The following is a 22,887-nucleotide window of genomic DNA, read 5'->3' as shown; positions in this document are numbered from 1 at the left end:
ACCTGGTGACATTTGCTGTTGTAGGAGCTGAGGAAGACACTTAACTAAGATTCGGTCGCCAAGGGACTTCGAGTTGCCAAGCTGTTCTCTGTGAACATTTCAGTATTCTAGATTTTGGGCTGAAACATGGTTTTCTGTATCTAAAAGTGAAAGAAATGTTGGCAGGGGAAAAAGCATCTGATCCTTTCTTTGTGTGTCCCTAACCAATCTTTATGTCCTATCAATATAGTTTACATGAGTTAGCGGTACAGAATTGAATGGCATCTTACTGAATTAACTGTGGAAAGTGGGGAACCAAACTCTCCTTAGCATAGAATATGGAGCAAACAAAACATAAAACACATTCCAAATGCCCAGACCCATGCTTATCTAAACAGAATTTTATGGCAAACTAGTTACATCTTGGTGAATGTCAGCCCTTTTGATTTTTTTTTGTTTTTGTTTTTTTGTTTTGTTTTGTTTTGTTTTTGCCTCAGTGATATAGCAAAACTTGAAAGGAGTAGAAAAAAATGTTGATTATAACCAGTTTTTGGAAAAGGTATTTATAATCTGACTACTTTTCTCAAAGAACAGTGTGACTATATACCCTTGTGTGGGGCAGAGATCTGTGTTAGATTTGCTATCCAGCTTAAGATTCCCTCTCTCTTCCTCCTCTTTAATCTCTTCTCGGTTTCCCTCCTTCCTATTTCTTTTTGTTCTATTAACATCCTTTTTCATTTCTATTTTCTTTTTTTCCTCCTGGTTTCCGTCATCATCCAAGCTTACGTCACTGCCTGATATTTGTAAGTCCATTTCACATTGCACAGCTCTTCTCTGAGTTGTTGCTCTACAATAATCTTTACCATCATGTTCAAATGCACAACAGTGTTTTTTTCAAATTGTGCTGGAAAGCATAAGGTTACTTTATATCAAAGAAATGAGCAAGAGCAAAAAAGAACAGATATTTATTCTGGAAGGGTGAAAAAATAAATCAAAGTCTCTTCCAGTTCAAGACTGACACTTTCTCAAGTCTAGCAAGTGAAGTACAATCAGTACTTGTAAGAGTAATATTTGGAATATTTTACATCTGCTGTGAAAAGCACAGCATGGGCAGGTGTTCACCAGATTTATATTCTGTGATGTCAATAAGTTGACAGTGACCAGGTGGGCAAATCCCTAACTGCATCCATGGCTGAGGAGAATTGTAGGTCAATATGAAGAGTGAGACCCATAGTTCACATCCCTGATGTCCATCACTTTGGCTTCCTGTCCTCATCCAGAATAAGACCAGTAGAAGGGAAGGGATAATCTGTCATTATACCTGACGTGTTCATGAATATGATTTACCACATATTTAAGTGCTACTGTTGAGTCATTGGTTGGCCTTCCAGTTTTTCCTAAATTCTCAAAATGAAGAAGTAGCTACGTTTTTGAAAGAATCTCATGAATTTTCTGAGAGAATCAAGATCCCAATTTTACAGTCATTAATAGACAAACATTAAAAGTTACATAGAATCAGAAAAAGTTAATGCAATTTAAATCACATTCTCAGATTTACAGATATAACTGTTTTCTTTCTTATTGTTTTAATTTTATTTATTTTGTATCCTGCCTGCAGTTTTCCCTCCTTCCTCTCCTCCCAGTCTCTCCCCAACTCTGCTTCATCCACTCTTGCTCCATTTCTCTTCAGATAAGTGTCTCCATCATGAGTGTCAACCAACAATGGTATATCAAGTTGCAGTTGCAGTAAGATGAGGCACATCCTCTTCTATTAAGGCTAGAAAAGGCAACCCAGTAAGAGGAAGGAAGCAAACAACAGGCACAGAGTCAGAGACAGCTCTTGCTCCCACTCTTAGGACGCCCACAAGAAGACCAAGCTATGCACTGTAGCATAGATATGAAGGGCCTAGGCCAGGCCTGTGGAAGCTCCATGATTGGCAGTTCAGTCTCTGTGAGCCCCTATAGATAGGCCCAGGTTAGTTGACTCTGTAGGTTTTCTTCTAGTGTCCTTGATCCCTCTGGTTCCTGTAATCCTTCCTTTCCTTCTTCTCAGGATTCCCCAAGCTCTGGCTAATGTTTCCTTCAGTTGCTAGGTAAAGCCTCTCTGATGATAATGGGGCTAGGCACCAATCTAAGAGTAGAGTAGAATATCATTGGGAATCATTTCATTTTTTTTTCATTTGTGTTTTGTTCTTTCAAGGGTCTCTGAGCTATACAACCTCTGGCTCCTGGCCCTTCAGGAAGTATAAGGCATGGGCTCCCTCTCATGGCATGGGTTTCAAGCTGGACCAGTTATTAATTAGCCACTTCCACAATTTCCACACTGCCTTTACCCTAGCACATCTTATAGGCAGGAAAAATTGTAGGACAAAGGTCTTGTGGCTGGGTTGGTGTCCCAATCCCTCCCCTGGAAGTCTTGCCTGGTTACATATCCCCCTATTGCTAGGAGTCTTAGCTGGGATCACCGTTTTTGGTTTCTGGGAGTTTACACTGCCTTAGGTATGTAGCTTGCTCCAGAGATGTCCCGCCATTCCTGTTGTCTCTCCCGGTACTGTTTTTGCCTCCATCCCCTTCATACCTGATGCCTCCTATTCTCATCCCCTCTCCCCAACTTTCCATGATGTCTATTGTTTATCCTCTTTTCAGTGGTATTTTTGTGTTCCCCCCTTGAGCCTTCCTTGTTACTTAGCTTCTTTAGGTCTGTGTATTGTAGCATGATTATCCTTTAATTTATAGCTAATATCCACTTATGAGTGAGTACATTCCATTTTTATCTTTCTGAGTTTGGGCTACCTGCATCACGTTATCTTTTCTAGTTCCACCCATTTACTAGAAAATTTCATGATGTCATTGTTTTTTAATAGCTGAGTAATACTCTATTACATGAATATATCATATTTTCTTTATTCTTCTTGGGGGACAGCTAGGTTTTTTCCAGTTTTCGATTTTAAAAAATAAAACTTCTATGAATACAGTTGAGCAAATGTTCTTGTGGTATGGTAGAGCATCCTTTGGGTATATGCTCAAAAGTGGCATAGCTGGGTCTCAAGATAGATTTATACCCAATTTTCTGAGAAATTGCCACGGTGAGTTCCAAAATGGCTGTACCAGTTTGTACTTCCACTAGCAATAGAGGAGTATTCACCTTGCTCCAAATCCTTACCAGAATGAGCTGTCACTTGTGTCTTTGGTCTTAGCCATTTTGACAGCTATAAGATGTATTCTCAGAGTTGTTTTGATTTGAATTTGCTAGATAAGGATGCAGAACATGTCTTTAAATGCTTCTCAGCCATTTGAGGTTCCCTTGTTGAGAATTTTCTGTTTGGGCCTGAACTGCAGTTTTTAATTGGATAATTTGGTTTGCTGATATCTAGTTTCTTGGGTTTTTTTTTAAAATATATTTTGGATATCTGCCCTCTGCTAGATATGGAGCTGGTAAAGATCTTCCCCCACTTCGTAGGCAGCCATTCTGTACTTTTGATGGTGTCCTTTGCCTTATAGAGCTTTTTAGTTTCATGAGGTTCCATTTATTAATTGTTGATTTTAATGCCTACCTAATTGGTGTCCTTTTCAAGAAGTTGTCTCCTATGCCAATGTATTCAAGACCGTTCCCCACTTTCTCTTTTTCAGTGTTTACTATGGGTAACATTTTTTACAGATTTGAAAGAAATATTAATCATTTTTTAAACCAATGTCAGTACTGAACCTTTGGATGATTAACTACTCTGTGGTATTTCTTTCATCTAAACTGGCATATAAAAGAAAGCAAAAATGACAATAAAAGAAATGTACCAATTTATTCCCTACTAATAAAGTATTGAACATAAGGGGGAACGTGTGAAATATTGGAATGCAACATAGAGAAATTCCATTACCCATCGCAGTTTCGGGTCATATACTGTATATAAAGAGTAATTACTTCATTGGCTGGAGACCACAGTGAAGGAATATAGAACGTGATGAAAGAGATTTTGAGATAAAGATTTTACCACAATGTATTTGCTTCTAAAAACTTTACCAACCTAAGGCAAGCCCATCTTATTTTGTCTTCTGATGGCAGGGTATGGGAGTGGCAGAAAGCTCAAAGTACTATGAAAGGAAAGAAAATTGTGTGAGCTGATTTTAAAGAATCTTATCTAAAAACTATATATCACCATTTGAATTTTTAAAGTAACTATTTACAATTGCCCTTTTCATGGCCTAAATGATACATTGTGTCATTGTGCATGTTAATTCTGGTGATTCCTAACATGCCTTCACTTCCTAACCTTGCATGAAACTTCTGGATTTCACTTTCTTCCTGAAGAATTTAGTTGGGTTATGGGTTCTATGAGTAAAAATTTTCCTTTCTCCCTCTAACTTCTCCTACTGAGGCTTTGGAGAGGAACTCCCTTCTAGGATAAAGAAGCCATATAATGTGTTATGGAGAGAAGACATTGAAGCTGGCCTGTTAGAGCCCAGCCAAAGCCCTGCCAGTTTTTTGTGAACCTCAATTTCTAATGAATAGTGGAGAAAATATACTACAGGATGGCTCTGAGCATTGACCTGGGTGTATGAGAACATTGCATAGCACTCACTAAACATGCATCTGTATATTTTCTTCAAATTTACTTAAAGCTTATTAAAATACAAAATATAGAAAAGCCAAATTAAAATTAAAACCATGCCCTAACTTCCTTCTTTCTCTTTCTTTTCTTCTTCCTTCCTTCCTTCCTTCCTTCCTTCCTTCCTTCCTTCCTTCCTTCCTTCCCTCCTTCCTTCCTTTCTTTCTTTTCTCTCTCTCTCTCTCTCTCTCTCTCTCTCTCTCTCTCTCTCTCTCTTTTTACAATGTTGGGCAGGAATTTTAATTTCATTGAAAAAATTAGGATTTATGTATCATATTAGCTTTTCACTTAATTTGAAATAGATTATATGCATTTCATTATTAAAAACTAAACGTTTTCTGATTTCCAGAATAGTCCCATCCCATGTGTTAATGATTTCCTTTTGTTAAATTTATAACAAAACTTCAGTGGAAATATTTTCAGGAGGTTATTAGGTGAGCATATTGGGAATATTACCTCATAAGTTACCTCATTACCTCATAACTTGAAATATTTGTTGCTATTTTTTACTTAGCAAATCTCGGGGTTGGGGATTTAGCTCAGTGGTAGAGCACTTGCCTAGCAAGCGCAAGGCCCTGGGTTCGGTCCCCAGCTCTGGAAAAAAAAAAACAAAAAAACAAAAAAGCAAATCTCTAAAACCTTTTTTTTGGTAGTGCTGTAGCTCAAAGGCCAAAGATTCACATGTGTTTAGCACACACATATAGCACAGGCTGTATTCCAGCCTGAAAATTTTAAATTTGTGGTGACTTTTGATAGAGTTTTTAATTTTATGAAATCACTGTTAATAAGTTTTTTCTCTGGGGAATTTTTTTAAATGCTTGCTTATAGAAAATTCTTTCCTATCAAAGTAAGTAAATGCCTATATTGTCTTTTTAGAATTTATGTATAGCCTCAAGTTTCAAAAATCAGTTTAGAATATTTAGTGCTATTTGAGGTAGATATTGATGTAGACTTGGACTATCTAATAGAGTTGAGAATTTATCTAACATAGGGTTAAATGTAATTTTCCCTAAGTATTATGACAACCAACTTGTTCATTCACAAGCTCCTTTTACATGGTGAAATTCTACCCCACTTTTTTGAGACAGGATCTCATGTAGCCCAGGTTGACCTTGAACTCTTGGCTATCCTGCCTCCACTTTCTGAGTGCTGGGATCACTGGCACGTATCCAAATGATGTATGTAACAGTCTCTCATTATCTGTATCTTATTTTAATTAAATATTTGATCTACAAAATGTTTTCCCATTATTTTACCCTTTTATAGAAATGTCTTTACTACAGTTACTTATTTACCTTTAAAGCAAATTTAGAAACAGTTTATCAAATTGTCTCCATTTCCTTCTACTCCAAACGTGAGTTTGGTTGAGCTTGCAATAAATCTGTACATTCAACCTGTCTTAGTTAGGGTTTTACGTCTGTGAACAGATATCATGACCAAAGCAACTCATATGAGGACAACATTTAGTTGGGGCTGGCTTCCAGGTTCAGAGGTTCAATCCATTATCATCGAGGTGGGAGCATGGCAGCATCTAGGCAGCATCCCTGGGCCAAACACATACAAACTATCACACAACCACTTCCAATATTCTACATTATAATATAGACATTTTCTGTTTTCATAATTTTTAAGGTTATATCAAAATATTTTATTGTTAGTGTGAAAGAACAGCACATAACCTTGTACTCAGTGGACTTTTCGCTATACAGCAGTGCACTTTAACTTGCTTATTTCTCTTTCCTTGGGCTGGAGATTGATGCTATGGATGTGTGTACACTAAACATGTACCCCACCAAGTCTTGCAGAGTTTTTTTTGTTTGTTTTATTTTGTTTTTGTTTATTTGTTTTTGGTTTTTTCTACATACAGAATAATTTATAAGAGCACTTTGCTACATGACATTAAAGTATTTAGCTAGTACTTTGAGAAGAACATTGTGGATCAGGCCAACTTTGCAGCTTTGAAAACAACTGGAAGGAGCCACTGTTGGTTTGTTTTCTCTAAAATGTACAATTACATAAGCTTGCATAAGTGAAATGAATGTTTTGTTTTGTTAAATGAAGAGGGAGAAAATAGAATAAATCGATGCATCTCAGTGTGTCAGGGCCAGTGAAGGATGACTTGAACACAATGGAGAATGCTGGGTATCTAATTACTTCCCATATGGGGCTTTGAATATCCCTCACCTACTTCTTTTGACAATCTTTTTGGCATAAGGTGACTAATGTAGAAGATTTCTTCTATTGACATTATATTTAAAATAAGAACTCTGATTGGTATCTATAATCATGATCATTTATAAAATTGGTCTATATGGCCTTGGCCCCAGAGTACTGTGAAGTCCTTGGAAGAAGCTTTGCACCTGTGATCCACTTGTCCTTGGTTTCTAGGAGGCAGAATGGCAGAACATCAGCTCTGGCCAAGTATTCACAGTATAGTGTTTGGACTCTTCTAAAATAAAAGTCAGTATGTAAATGTGCAACATGACATTATTATCCTAGTTTCCTGGCTGCTTTCAGCAAGCACTAACTGCCACATGAGGTCTCAAGTGTTCTGGCATAGTACACAAGTGTTCAAAAGAAGTTAAAGTAATGAAATTGGATCTATATTTCCATAGACATTCAAGTTGGCATGCAGAAATGGAGTCATGGAATCAGGGTTGGATGGTCTCCACCAAACAACCTAGGCAAGTGTCTGTGATGGTAGGCTACTAAGCTGAATTTCATCGTGAAAGGCCACCACTACTTCTTCCTCTGGGTCTAAAATTACAAAACTGTGCACATTTCCCTAGGTTCACACCATGCTCAGGACGTGTTATGCTTAATCCCCTCCCACGCATTCCCTGGTATACAAGCATTGCTTGATTATAAGATTCAAGTTGAAGTATGTACAAAAAGGATGTGTTAGAACTGTGTCTACCAGTATATATGACTGTAGACTATCTGAACATTATTTTGAAGATTAGTGTGTATCTGATCTAGAAGTGTCCAGTTAATGCATCTCAGTACTTCTAGCCATTTTATAAATTAGTTATTACCGCTCCCCAGTATTCTTGCTTGTGCTCAGTAGTTTATGCCATTGAAGTATTTGGTCATCTAGAAATACAGTTCAGTGGTAGAGTTCTTCAGAACACCCTTGGTTCAATAGAAAATAGAAAACAAACATCCAAGGAAAATATGGAAACCCAACTAAGATGTGTAGGTGGTGGCGTCAAAAAACCTGGTTTGAGCTGGCTTGTAGTTCAGTTACTAGAGTGCCTACCTAGCATGCAGTGACATTCCTAGATCAGACTGCTTTCTCACCTGTAATAGCATGACCACCTGATATCACAACCAATGGGTATTGATAGGGAGAGTGAGGCAGGAAACAACTTGTTGGAGACTTCAGGTGGCCAGTGAGCACCAAAGAGAACAGACTCTCAGGAGACAGCTGCAGTGAGATAGCTTAGTTATTGGAAGAACAAAGGCTATTTAAACTTTTGGGGAGTGGGTAGGGAGTCTCCAGGGAGAGTGTCCATCATCAGCCAGGGCCAGGGTGCTGAGCATGGCTCATATACATATGAAGGAATTTCAGATATTACTGGACATAACCTTTTAAGGAGAAGCCCACCGTAGCTGCCAGGCTGCATGGCCCTCTTCAAGGGGCACAGGCTGCATGGGCCAGGATATGCAGGCCTGGAGTGGGGGTTGGGAAGCTAAAGTAGTTGGGGCTGGAGCCATCCTATTTCTGCTGATCTCAGGATGAAATTTCTGGGTTTTTGACATGTCTTGACCCTACTTGTACTCTGGGCAGCTCCTCTGTCTCATGGCTCCCTGACCCCATAATGCACAAAAACCTGAGTTTGATCTCCAGCACTACATAAAACTTTGTGGTGTGATAGCACATGTCTGTTGTGCTACCATTTAGGAGAGTAGAATAGAACAAAGGGTTTAAAGCCATGCTTAACTACACAATACGTTCCATGGCACTTGGACTACGTATTTTAAAGAGAGGGAAGTTGGTGAAGAGGAGAGAGGCTGGGTTTGCTAAGTGGGTCTTGTCAGGTTTGACAGGTCTTCCTTTTATACCTGCACACTGCCCATAGTTCTCCTTTCATGCTTCTGTCCATCAGGGTAAGAGCAATAGAATTCAGCTTTCTTGATGTGCACTTTCTTGATTGCTGCGTGTGTCATTTTTTTTTTTCTGAAACTTTCAGGAGCTCCAAATATCCATTTGTGTAAGTGTAGAGATGAAGCTTACTTAACATTAAAAATACAAGAGAGGGACAGTCCAAAGAATAAAGCAAGAACCTTTTACTCATTCAGAATTTTTTATTCCATTTTAGGATGGTGAAAAAAAAGGATTTATAAATAAAATCTATGCCATCCAGGAAGTGTGTGTCAGTGTCCAGAACATCCTAGATGAAGCGGCTTCCCTTGGGGAAAGGGTAAAGAAGTAAGTGGTGCTGGTGTGGGAAGCCTGATCTTTTCTGGGAGGGTCTCCTTGTCTCTTAGAATGACATGCTACATGCTGTCAGGCACAAGGCACTCTTGAATGCTCTAGTGTTGTTTGCTGTAATTTATTTTGTTTTCCTGAGTCTTTGGGTTTATGATAGTTCTGTCAATTTCCTACCTGAAATTTGGAACAGATTGATTAGAAAGAAACCATGCTTGTAGCTTTGAAGAAATGACACTATCCTAATTTTAGGGTGCCCTTTTCATACTAACTTTATTCTAAAAAGAATATGTCGTCATGGTAGAAAAACAATCTGACCTAATAGATTTTATGTAATAAACATACCTGTACTGTACAGGTCTAATTATATCCAAGTTTAATATCAAGAAATAATCCACATTTCATCACTTAGGAAAAACATAGAAAGTTTGAACTGTAGAATCCTTTGAAATTAAAAGTACTTTCTAAGATTTATTTATTGTTATGCTTTTGTGTATGCCTGTGCCCATGGAGGTCCCAGTGGGACATTGGATTCCCTGGGACTGGAGCTGCAGATGGTTGGGATCCATCATGTGGGTGCTCAGAATGGGAACTGGGTCCTCCGCAAGAACAAATGCTCTTTACCATGAGCTGACAATCCAGCTCCATTTATGTTTCATGTGCTAGATGGGGTTTGTTTGTGTGTGTATGTTTTTTTGTGTTTGTTTTCATTGTTGAGACAAATTCTCACTGTGTAGCTCTGGCTGGCTTGGGAGTCAGAAAACCATTTGACTCTGTCCCCCAAGTGCTAGGATGAAACACATGCACCACCACACTCCCCATTTGATGAAAAAAATAAGTTTCATTGAGATATAATGTACAATTAAGGACAACTACACACACACACACACACACACACACAGAGACAGACAGACAGACAGACAGACAGACACAAGAAAGAAAAGGAAAGGAAAGGAAAGGAAAGGAAAGGAAAGGAAAGGAAAGGAAAGGAAAGGAAAGGAAAGGAAAGGAAAGGAACCAGATTGTTTTAGTCAGGGTCTCATTATGTAGACCAGGCTAGCCTTGCACTCACAGAGATTCACTTACCTGTTTCCCCAATGCTAAGATTAAAGATGTGTATTATGCCCAGCTGACATTTATATTCTTAAGCTTACATGATTTATTTTAGATAATTTTACTTACTACCACTTTTATTGGGAGAGTGTCTCATGTATCTCATAAATACCAGGCTGGCCTTGAACTTACTATGTAGCCAAGGATGACCTTGGATTCCTTATTCTCCAGCCTCTATCTCAAGAAAGGATGAGTTTGAGCTTACTGTGAGCTATGTATTGAGGGCCCGCCTCAACAAAAACAAAAGCAAAATTATAAAAAGCCTGAGTCCAAGGACAACCAGGCTGATTCAAGATTGGGTCTCCTATTAGGGAAAGCAATTTTAGGAAATATTTGATCCACAGAGACAACAAGAGAGTTCTGGGATTGCAGGAATATGCCAGCATGCTTGGCTCCTAACACACCTCCTGAAGGAAATACTTCTTTTTAAAAAAAATAAGTAGTGTATTGATGGTAACTGACTGTTAGATCAAGAAGTACCACGGCTATTTGATGACTGGTCTATAAACATTTTAATAACTATCTAAGAAAGGCTGATCTTTTTCAGTACAAGCCTGTACTTTTCTGAGTTTCATATATATTCCTTGTTTATTATTCATGATCAATAGTATTCTGCAGACATATATCGTTGGACACAGAATTTAAAGGGAATAAATTATTTAAACCAAAGGTTTGAGTCATCATCTGGTCTGTTCATGTTGCAAAGGGTAATGTATTTTATTTTGTATATTTTTCATTTAATGAATTTTTACTTATGCATAGGTGCTGAGTTTCAACTTTTTAGTATGTACTATATATACAAAGCATCTTTTTACCTCTGAACTCATCTCTATGCAACTGTCTCAGACTTCTAAAGACTAAGTCATATCCTTTTTTCTCCTTCAGTCTGTCATCTCTTAATAATATTCCCTTACCCCATTTCCTATCACTAAAGTGCAGCATGAAACCATAAATTTAGTGCACACTGTTACTGAGTATATGCCACACTGTATGTTGCTACATGTGAACACCTCATCTACACCAGGATCTGCTACCTTCTCCCTCTCTTTATTAGTTTGTCAGTCTCCAGGAGTGAGTTAATATGGCAAATCAGTTCTTCTTGTAACTCCTGTACACGGTTCCTGAGTCTGTTCCTGTCAGCATACATATCCAATACCATCTTAAAAGTTCTGTATCCCAGCCCTTCCTGTTGTCAGTCACCAGCACCATGGTGACAATGAAGACACATTAGCTCTGTCCTGCTATCAACTGCTTCCGGTTTGCACTCCTTTTTCATAGCTTATCCTAAAAATTCACTATAGACCATGCTTTTCTTTGCTAAAAGCACCAAAAGGAGAAGAGCAGGCACCACTGGCTTTATTTCTTAATTACCCATACATTTCTAAGCAAGGACAATGATAGCAAATGCATTTCATAAAGTTATCCATCTTATGGTTTCTAGCTCCATTTAGACAAAGCTGAACAGAAATTGAATCTTCCTAAAAAGAATTGTAAAATTCAAGTCTCACACAATGCTCTAAGAGTTGCACCCACAGTTATTGTAAGCATCTTATTCTCACATGGGAATATGGACTTTTTAAGAGGATGAATGGTGGGTCCTGAAACATCCCTACGTATAAACATTAAAAAAGACGCAAGTACTAGTTTTAGTAGAAGAAAAGGTACTTGTACTGTATAGGAAGGTACCCCAAGACTGTGAAACCCCGGGGAGAACTTGGTGAGGCTGCTGGCAAACTCTTTGCCTGAGCCCTGTGTTTGTGAACTGAACAGGCTATGACTCCCTATGTCCTGTGACTGTTAGTCCAGGACACATTTCTTTTTGCCATAGTTTAGAAGTGTGAAGTGTTCACATTACTGATTTCTTACTTTTCTATTCAGTACTTTCAACTGGACTGTCCCGTTCTTAAGCTGGCTGGCCATTGTAGCCCTCTGTGTGTTCACGGCCATTCTGTACTTCATCCCACTGAGATACATTGTTCTTGTCTGGGGTAAGTAAAGCTTTTAAGCAACAACAGCCACAAACATCTGTTTAGCAGCTAAGAACAAACTGTTTTTAAGAGGTGAGTTATATCGTCAGTAGTTCTCTGTATTTACAGTCATGTTGGTACTCCATGATGAAAAGAGACAGTCAGTTAAAAATCACAGCAGCATAAAGATTTAGGTTCACCTGGAAAACGCATTTTTCTTACCTGTCACAGCTGCCATCATACTATAAACATGAACTGGTAAAGATTCTTCATATATCAAAGTGTAACTTTGTCTAGATATCTAGATTTGTCTGATTTATTTTCACCAACAGAGGCACTTTAAACTATTTGGTACGTTTAGGACAATAGATTTTTGCTGTGGTTTTTATCTTGTGGAAATATCTATAAACGAGTTACTAGCTGCCTGTTTAAAATGTCACTTTTAGAACTTGGGAAAAGACTAACTTGCATTTACAGGCTCCTCAGGAACAACAGAAGCCTGATGAGCAAGAAAGCTTTTAGAAAATGTAACTTTGCCACATGCTTCCAACAGTACCTTTGACCCTGGAACCCACTCAGCAGGTGCTCAGAGTCACAATTCTGTAGAACTGAAACTGAATTTTCCTTTTCTTTTTTCTTTTTTGGTGAAAGTTTTGGTTTAGAAGACCCACTCTTCAGTTCTTATGATTCCCTATCATACAGGAATATTTTCTATCTACCCCTTATCAATGTACACATGAATTAAAGATTGCTAAACTTAAAAAAATTAGACTAAACATGGGCTTTAACATGAAAAAATGCTTATGTATTGTAAATAACAGAACCATGTCAAGACTTTTTTTCCTTTCCTTGCCCCACAATTGTTTAAAGAGATATACTAGAAGAAAAGTGAATTGAGATCAGTAGTCTCTATCTAGTTTTAAGATTCCTGGTTTGGGGGCTGTAGAGATAGATGGCTTGGCAGTTAAAAACAATGGTTTTGCAAAAGATAGAGTTTTGGTTCCCAGCACCCACACAATGGTTCACAATTGCCTACAACTCTAGTCCCAAGGGACCCAAGGCTCTATTTGTATTCTAACCTCTGGAGGGCCATGATGCACATACATACACACTCACATACACACTTAAATAATTAACAGCAGCAACAACAATACCAGATCCCTGTTTTTTCCTTTCGGCCCACATTACACTCTCCTCTTTGGTAGACCCTGTTAGTCTTTATAATCACTAATATCGCTGTTTCATTCATTTCTCTGACCTTGAATGCAGATCCGGTTTCATTGGTGACTTTTGGGCAGAGAATAACCACAGGTATCTAAAGTCAGACTTGCAGAACTATCTCTACTGCCATGTGGTGATGATCCCCTCCCCAACTGACCTTCCCCAGCTTCTCTGAAACTGAAGGCAGAAATCTGGCTATGTAACCTGTGTGGCCTTAATGGCTAGTTGCCTTAAAGATTATTTTACAGAATGTGCTTGAGCCTTGTTTCATCCAATAAAAAATACAAAAAACATTTTTTTTAATGGTAGGTAATTGCTGAAATGTTAACAAGAAACCCAGGCCACAAAGTTTCACATGGCTAGAAAGAGACTTAGGCCAAAATGACAGAAGTTCATTCTGTAGAAATGCATTGAGAGGGGCTGGAGAGATGGCTCAGTGGTTAAGAGCACAGACTGCTCTTCCAGAGACCCTGAGTTCAAATCCCAGCAATGACATGGTGGCTCACAACCATCTGTAATGAGATCTGATACCCTCTTCTGGTATGTCTGAAGACAGCTATAGTATACTTTTATTATAAATAAATCTTTAAAAAAAAAAAAGAAATTCATTGAGAACTAAGATGTCCCAGTTTAATCCTGTTTCCACTGTGTTGATTTCGTGCAAACCTGAAAACTTTTTCCCAAAAATTTATGGCAGTATCTTTTTCATTCTAACCTAAACAAACAGTAACCAAGCATCATCATAGTCATGTGACTTGTAAACATTTAGCTTGCTTTATAACAACAACACCTTCTCCCCCTAAAGTATATACCTTTGGAAAAGAGGAGATAAAGAAATTACCTAACAGTTTCAATCCAGAAATGCAAGCAGACAAGTCTCATCCTGGCTAAAGCACGAAGGCAAATCCAGGGACTTTATCCCTGAGATCTGGTAAGGCAAGGTACTCTCAGTTCCTTCTAGGGACCCCTATTTGTTTTCACCTACTGGGAAGAAGCCAATCCAATGTAAAGACAAAAAGCAGGCAACAATTCCGTTGGGAAAGTTGGAGGTAAGTGGTGTACTACGTTATCCTGTCAAGGATAAGGGTTAGCACGCGTAATATTCAAATCACTATAGTACTTTCTCCAGAAATGTGCTTTACCTAACTCCACACTCAATAATGAACTCAATAATGTTTGAAATATCATTTTTTAGGAATTAATAAATTTACAAAAAAGCTTCGGAGTCCATATGCAATTGATAACAATGAACTACTTGACTTCCTTTCCAGAGTTCCTTCAGATGTACAAGTGGTATGTATGGCTCACTGTTACTGTCTTTCTGACCTGTAGTGTAACACTGGGTTTTAAACTTTACACTCTTTGAATGGTAATGGTTATAGAAGGTCAGGTAAAGTTATTAAAGCCCAATGCAGATTTTTGGCAATACTTTAACCAACTTGGCATTAGTCTAGAAAAACCTATAAAGAACAGAAAACAGGAAATTGAAAGTCATCGCATAAGGAACTCCTGTGGCTTTCAAAAAGAACTTCAACCCAAGTCCAGCTGAGTTTGTGAAGTGGCATCATCAAGATGTAAGCAGAAAAAATAGGAATTTTTGATGTAGATGGCAGAAGCAAAATGGGTGGTTATTTGTGTATATCACATGCATTCAATACATTTTAAAGATAAATGGTAATATATATTTTAGATGAGGGAGAAACATCTACATTTGAAATATAACATTTCATAAATTGTTTGAAATACTTTGGTGTTAACCTATAGTAAATGAATTGTTTTCAAAGTGAAATAAAGGTTTTAATCACAGTTTTCAGGACAAGTTTTAGTGATAGCAATTTACATTAGTTTCAGTTGAGTTTTTCATTTCATATATACAACAATGGGCTAGATCAGTGGTTTTCAACCTTCCTCATGCTTTGACCCTTTAATACAGTTCCTCATGTTGTAGTGACCCAAACCATAAAAGTTATCTTGTTGCCACTTTGTAAACGTAATTTTGCTACTATGAATTGTAAGATAAATGTCTGATGTGCAGGATATCTGATATGTGTATGAAAAGCCTGTTAGATCCCCCCAAAGGGGTCATGACCTACATGTTGAGAACTTCTTGTCTAGATGAAAATCAAGACTGTTTAATTAATAAACAAACAACAACAAAAAACCCTGAAAGAACCATTATTCAGGTCTTCAAAAATATAGATTTTCTTTCATTGTATTGTGTTATGGTCAGTAACAAGTCATAGTTCTTTAGCAAAGTTCGCACAGGGCCTCAGGCAATTCCTGGCAGGATTTCCCTTCTGACTCCAGCTCTAGCCCGTGTTATCAGTACCAGTTGGAGCTTGCACTAGGCTTCTACAGCGGTCCTCTCCCCAGCCCCAAGGCAGTCTCTCACTCCTTAGCTTTTCCTTCTCTTGCCGGGAAGTGGCCACCTGACTGGTCTTTTTCTGAACTGTTTAAACAGGTGCAATATCAAGAACTGAAACCAGATCATTCTCATAGCCCGTATAAAAGGAAGAAAAACAACCTTGGCTAGTCTGTTCCCAGCACCGAGGAGACCAGCATGTTTGGGAAGATAAAAGAAAAAAAAAAATCGTCAGGCTACGCAGCATTTCCTCTTTCTGCTTTTTATTTATTTTACCTTTTTATCATGGTCAAGAACATTTGTAAATAGTGTACAAAAGGCATATGTCTTTGAAAATATACTTCTCCTGTACAGACTCAACTTGATAAGGGATTTTAGCTAGTGGAGTGTGGAAACCTTGTTAGCTGCAGCTAATAACATAACCAAGTAAAATAAAACAATGGTTATAAAACTGGAAGATGTATATTTCTCCAATCACAAAAGAAAGAACCAGAATATCAGATTAAATGCTCAATTGTGCTCTGGTTAACCCTCCATAAAACCTAAATGCTGATTTGATCTTTAGGTTTTTTTTTGTAATGTAACTATTTCTTATCTGATAAGTAATTCATTAGTGTTTTTTCTTTTTATGTTTATACATTACAAATGGGGGGGGGGAATCCCATAGCTTGAATAATGGAAATGTTGCACTTCAATTTAACATAATCCTGACTTTCACTTCTGTGTAAATAAATTATGTATGGCTAAGGCTGATTTTAAGCTACAGGTACATTCATATCTTTTCCTGTCTGCATACATACACAATCCCTTAAGAGAATCTGAGAGTCTATGAATAAGACTTTTAAGCCTTCTATCATTCCATCTAAAACCTTAAAATCTCTCCAGAACTATATTAAATAAATACTGCCAGGTTTATAAATGATTGAGTATCAGGATTTTTATAATTATATTACTGTGTTTAGCAAATTATCAAGCCAATTCTCAAAAAATACTAGCAAACTAAATCCCTATTGTATTTGGTATCAAATTATGCCCTTGTGCATTTAAAAATGTAGTATTTAAGTGTCCTCTACTGATAGACTTCAATGCATACTGAGTTTTGTCTTTAGTGAGTTTTAATGGAGAATGCAGTTGGCTAAGTGAAAGGCCAGTGTTTTCATTACATCATTTATGAAGGAAGATCATTGATAATGCATGAAAATCTGTTTTGTAAAATAAACTGCTTGTAAGGCAGTTTCCATTAAAAATGTTTCACTAACCACACTCTATACTTCAAATTGCATTCCTAAAACGGGGTCTATCAAAGGAACATACCTCTGCAGAGATAAGAAATTTGGTTGGTGAGAATGTCCTCACTGACTTTTTAGAGGAATGAGACTCAGTGGAAATTGCTGAAGACAATGTTTTGCACTATTTTATTAATTGCTATTAATAAATAACCAGGGTGAGGTGGATTGGGGTTGTGCTGGAAAATGTAGAAAAGCAGAAATATATATTTGAATTTAAAGATTCTTTAAATCTCATCGAAGCTGATTTTTAAAGTATTTTTATTTTAGAAATATGTTGTTAAATATTTCTTACAATAGAACTATTTTGATGTTTATATACTATGCTTGGAAGAATGTCAACTAAATTCCCTTTCTACAGAAAGACTTTGACCTCAATATGCTCTATTTAGTGTATCATGTTTAAAATGCATTCCATCACTGTTTGTTGCAAAAACATACTTTATGAAGCTGACCTAATACATAGTTTATTGATGAGCTCATTAATTTGGTATAAATTCTGATTATACCTGTGAGATTTATGTTCTGTGCTGACAATGTCTATTCAAATGTCTATAAGCCTGACATTCTATAACCTTGGATGTACCTAGTGGATGTAACCATTAACAGATGACTAATTTTTGTTTATTTCATTGTGTAAGATTTCAGATGTTTAGTTCAATAGTAATGTTGACTACATATTCACTGCATTAAACACAAAAGAAATTAATCATTTTATGTAAATCTTTTTTCTGAGTTGAGAGCTGCACGGTAGGGTCCTGGTTGCATATACTCATTAATGGCACTTCACTTGGGGAGTGTGTGTGTGTGTGTGTGTGAACAGGGCTATTCATGAAGCCCTAACTATGGTACAAAATCAGTACCTTTGGCATGGTGAACATCCAATTCTTGTATAGAAGTATTTTTAGTATGTTCCTTGTTTTTCAGAGATTTTTGAAGCAAATGTTGCAAGGTATCTGGACAGACAGAATTTGCCTCAACATCTATTTGCACTGCTAAATATAAGAAATATTATATTTATAAATTATATTTGCATTTTAAATTACAGCCATTGTTGAATGCTGTTCTCTGGGCAAAAGAACTTCCTTAGATCAGCTATGTCTGCTTGTAAAAGACCTGAGCTGGCAGTCCTGGGCTATGTAAGAAAGCAAGCTGAGCAAGTCAGGGGAAGCAAGCCAGTAGCTGACATCCCTGCTTCCTGACCTGCTTGACTTCCTTTGGTGATGAACAGCAATGTGGACGTGTGAGCTGAATAAACCCTCTCCTCCCTAATTTGCTTCTTGGTCATGATGTTTGTGCAGAAATAGGACCCTGACTGAGACATCTGTCTGATTTGAGTAGTGAGTAACTTCAATCAGTGTATTCAGTCAGTGTATTCAATCAGTATATTCAATCAGTATATTCAACAACATTTAGAGAGGTTTCCTTTATTCATCCCTTTAGTCGAATATTCCTCAATTATTTCCCCTATTTCCTTCCTCAGATTTCTATTTTTCAATTTGTCTTTAAGTTTTTAAATGAAGTTTTAAAAAATGTACATCTTAATTTTACCAAATTCTATTTAATAACCAGTAATTTCATGAATGTTGTCAAAGAGAAACAATGTGAACCAGAAAGTTCATTTTTTTAAGGGAAAGCTAGATACCCAACATATATATCCCCCCTCCCAAGAAAACTAAAAACTCATTATACATTCACCATGCATCCAGACATAAACCACTCCTGACCTGATATTGATGTTGTAAAGTCACTTAAGAGCAAACTAAGTTCTTACACCATTCACCACTTTAAGATTAATGATTTCCTCCCCCAACATGATTGGGAACAAAAGAATGGAGAAACAGTGGCTATTTCAGTTCGTCTACTAAGAAGAAATGATGGGACAATTCAAAGCTGGACACCAGATTCCATGTCAGTGCAGACAACCTCCCCAGGAAGTGCTAAATATAGTTTGAGTTTCTCTTTTTGACAGAATTAAATCTTATAGTCCAAAGTACTAATCCATTTCCTATCAATAATCACTACTTATCATCAAGTGTTCACTTGCAATCTGGTATTTGGAGAAAAGTGATCAGATTTACCAAGGAAAAATATTTCAAAGGAGAAAATATTTCAATTATAATTGCACAGAAGTAAGTAGAGATGCTTAAAAATGCGGCTTTCTTGAGCCTACACTAGTTAAGGGCAATATATCCCAATGTTCCATGTTATAGATAAATAACATACACCTTTTATTATGATTACTGAATCACTAGTCACTGATAATACTGTTGCTTTCTATTAATAAGATAGCACTTTTAAAACCCAGAAAGACTTCACTGTATTCACCTTAAAGAGATATAAATATAGTTTTATCTTCAACAGCAAAACTACCATTTAAAAAAATCATTCATATTTAGGACTAAGGGTTGTACTCAGTTCAAACCTTTAAAAACAGGCTGATGTAAATTCATTTGTAATCAAAATTATATATAACTGCTTTTAAAGAAGCTACAATGATTTCAAATATATGCAATGATAAACAGCTTATAACATAAAAACCTCCCAAACAAACCATAATCTGAAGAAAGTTAATCACTTATATTTGTAAATTTCTAAGCTTTTATTCAAACAATTTCATGGAGTTTTTTTCCCTAATAATTTATACAACTTCACATCTTAACAAACAAAAGTGACATATTTATGTTGGTTGTATTCTCAAACTAGAATCAGGAATTAAATGTATAACTCTATATGTTTTGTAAGATCAGAATTTACTGTAAGAGCAATTTTTAATGATTATTGACATTAAGGTATTATGAAATATTCCTTTAAGTCTTCCTTCAGTAGGATGTCCAATACACTGAAAGTTTCTCAGAACCAACTTAACTTTTCCTAAGAAATTTAGCACCTGATAATTTCCAAACCTGTATCAGAATATCTCTCCCTTCTGCAATTCATTTTAACCCACAACTTGGATTTTCTGGTAACATAATCTGATTTACATGGAATAGTAAACTGGCAATTTCCAATAAGGCTGAAACTTACCTTCCTAACTCAATCCACATTTGATCCAAAACCAATTATTATTCTGAGTATTTTAGGGTCCACTTCAGTATGAAATACAACTGGTGAGGAAGCTGCCTAACAAATGCTGGCCACAGTAAGTTCCTCAGGTCAGCCAATGAAGACAGCTTCCTACCGACTAAGGAGCAGCACTGACAGCTCTTACCTAGGTTACCACCAGCATAGGGCATCAGTAATTTATTTTCATGTAAAGCTGTTCATTTTCCTATAACCCCAACAAGAAAAGCACACATATTTTCTAGTATTTATGGAAGTATTCTAGCATTAATGTATTTATATTTGTCTAAGAATGAGCACTAAGACTTCAAAAGCCCATCCACTGCCCATTTATTCTAAAATAAATTGCCACAGTAATACTTATCAAATGATTATACTATCAAACTCAGTGTTTCAATTTAAAAAGTAGGGTAAAATAACTAAAAATTCCAGAAACATACAAAACTAATTTTCTTCCCATAGCATCTAAGAAAGCACATCAGAATGTGTTTAATTCTAATTTATCTTCTCATATGTTAAGCCTTTTTTCACTTGTTATAGTCAGCTCTTGAGAAGTATACTGCTTGTTAGTTTTTCAAAAAATGTTGAATTCAAAACAATATTTGCCATTGTTTTACACTAAAAGAACCAATTTTGTCTGGTCATTTGTAGTAAACTACAGAAAATATATACACAGAACACTATTTTGTATAGTGGAACTAAACTTCCAAAAAGTTCCTTCTAACAACTGCCAATAAACTGAACTGAGGAAAGATAAATCATAACAACTCAGTAAATTTTTTCTGACTGTTAGTGATACTACGGACAGATTAGTTTTTTTCTCACTTCAGCAATCCCATGGAGCTGTGTTATCTACTTTGAAAGGACACGGACAAGAATGGCATAACTCAGCACTGTTTTCGGCTGCAACTTTGAAAAATCTGTCATCTATCATCTCATTAGATGCCGAGGAAACATTTCACAAAATACAATACAACTTCATGTAAAAAGTATTGGAGAGATCAGAAATTCAAGGCCCATATCTAAACATAATAAAAATAATATACAACAAACCAACAGCTAATATCAAATTAAATGGAGAAATACTTGAAGCAATCTCACTAAAATCAGGGACAAGACCAGGCTGCCCACTCTCCCCAGTAGCCTTCCTCTACTCAAATGATAAACGGGACGAGAAAGAAAATAGGGAAACAACATCCTTCACAATAGTCACAAATAACATAAAATACCTCAGTGTGACTCTAACCAAGCAAGTGAAAGATCTGTATGTCAAGAACTTCAAGTCTCTGAGGAAAGAAATTGAAGATCTCAGAAGTTGGAAAGACCTCCCATGCTCATGGATTGGCAGGATTAACATTGTAAAAATGGCCACGCTGCCAAAAGTAATCTACACATTCAACGCAATCCCTATCAAAATTCCAACACAGTTCTTCATTGACATGGAAAGAGCAATTCTCAATTTCATATGGAAAAACAAAAAACCCAGGATAGTGAAAACAATTCTTAACAATAAAAAATAAATTGGGGATAAAAATTTCCAATTTAAAGTTAATACTCAAGGACTTTAATTCTTTAGAACTTCCTTTTTGACCTTTAAGATAGGTTTAAGGCAACACTATATTTTCTAAAATACAAATAATAGAAACAGAAGAATACTAGAATGTTGAAGTGCTTCACTGTAGGCTAAAGTACACCATATGCTAGTCGCTTAGCATGGAACATAGTGCCCTGTGCTTGTGAAACAACAGTGTTTTACAGGGAAAAACCTACAAGGCATCTTTGTGTTTCAGGGCATTGCATTATACATATTGCTTGATGAATATATATCTCCATTTGATACATACAAAGCAAAAACAAAGAAAAATGTTAAAAAAAAAAGGTAAGTTGGTTCCAAGCAAACTTTCAGTTTGTAATTTGGTTAAAACTAACTAGTCAAAGATGATCACTGCCTGTGTCCAAGCCATGCTCAGGTTTGTGTTAGCTTACTCACTCACATGCCTACATATGTGAGATTAAATGGCCATTCCCTGTGTCTTTCTTTGTTCTCCCCTCCTCCCACTTTGCCTCTTCTGTGTCCTTTTTCTTTCTCTTGGCAGGATCATAGTATGTAGTCTAGTCTGGCTACAAACTCAGTCATTCCCCCAACTCCGCCTTCCCAGTGACTAACAATTCATGTTTTCTGATACTTTGAAAGATTAAGTAAGTAACCAATAAAAACAAGTTTATATGCTATTTCTTACAGTATATGTAAAACTTTAACAGAAGAATCTTAATTTTTATTAGAGTGGAGAAACAGAGGTAGTTAATTTTTATTTGGATTATAATAAATCCAGTAACAAGGTACTGAACATCTCTATCTTGTTGAAAGTTCCATTTGTGAATCAAAGCTGAAGTGTGCTTCTTTAACAAACTGATTGCTGTTGGATCAGTAATTATATAACATTTAAATGTAAGTTGTAATTTTTCTCCATGTGTAACACAATATATAACTTACTCTTCAGTGAAGGAACTACAATTTTTAAGTGGTTAATATTCACATTCTAAGTTATAAACTAGTAGTTTATATAAAAAATAGCTTATATATCAAAATTAGTTTATATTAAAAAACTCAAAATACCACTCTGAAAATTCATACTGTAAATTAAAATTGCAAATGCCTCAGATGTATTATTTCACAGCCAACTTAATTGTAAAAGTTAGTAAAACTTAGTATGTGGCAAAATGTTTCCACTGATAGATTGATTAAGCAAACAGAAACCTGCTTCATGCATGTTCTGCTAAAATACAACAGATAATAGACCTGAACTCTTGGATTGTGTAGTTCATTAGCATTTAAAAACTTAAAGACTAGGAAACATAA

At 36.5% G+C, this 22,887-nt stretch overlaps 1 protein-coding gene across 1 annotated transcript in view; it reads left to right on the top strand.

The window, feature by feature from the left end:
* The window catches only part of Mctp1 (multiple C2 and transmembrane domain containing 1), an 865,685-nt gene extending 848,004 nt beyond the window's left edge, over positions 1-17,681 (top strand). The window contains exons 18-21 of the mRNA XM_032897068.1: positions 8,906-9,015; positions 12,007-12,116; positions 14,512-14,609; positions 15,778-17,681. Coding sequence (XP_032752959.1) covers positions 8,906-9,015; positions 12,007-12,116; positions 14,512-14,609; positions 15,778-15,849 — 390 coding nt within the window. The 3' untranslated portion in view covers positions 15,850-17,681. The remainder of the gene's footprint in view (positions 1-8,905; positions 9,016-12,006; positions 12,117-14,511; positions 14,610-15,777) is intronic.
* Positions 17,682-22,887: the final 5,206 nt, after the last annotated feature.

Source organism: Rattus rattus, chromosome 3 (genome assembly GCF_011064425.1).
Source record: "Rattus rattus isolate New Zealand chromosome 3, Rrattus_CSIRO_v1, whole genome shotgun sequence".
NCBI classification, from domain to species: Eukaryota; Metazoa; Chordata; class Mammalia; order Rodentia; family Muridae; genus Rattus; species Rattus rattus.
This window is presented reverse-complemented; position numbering and strand designations above follow the sequence as displayed.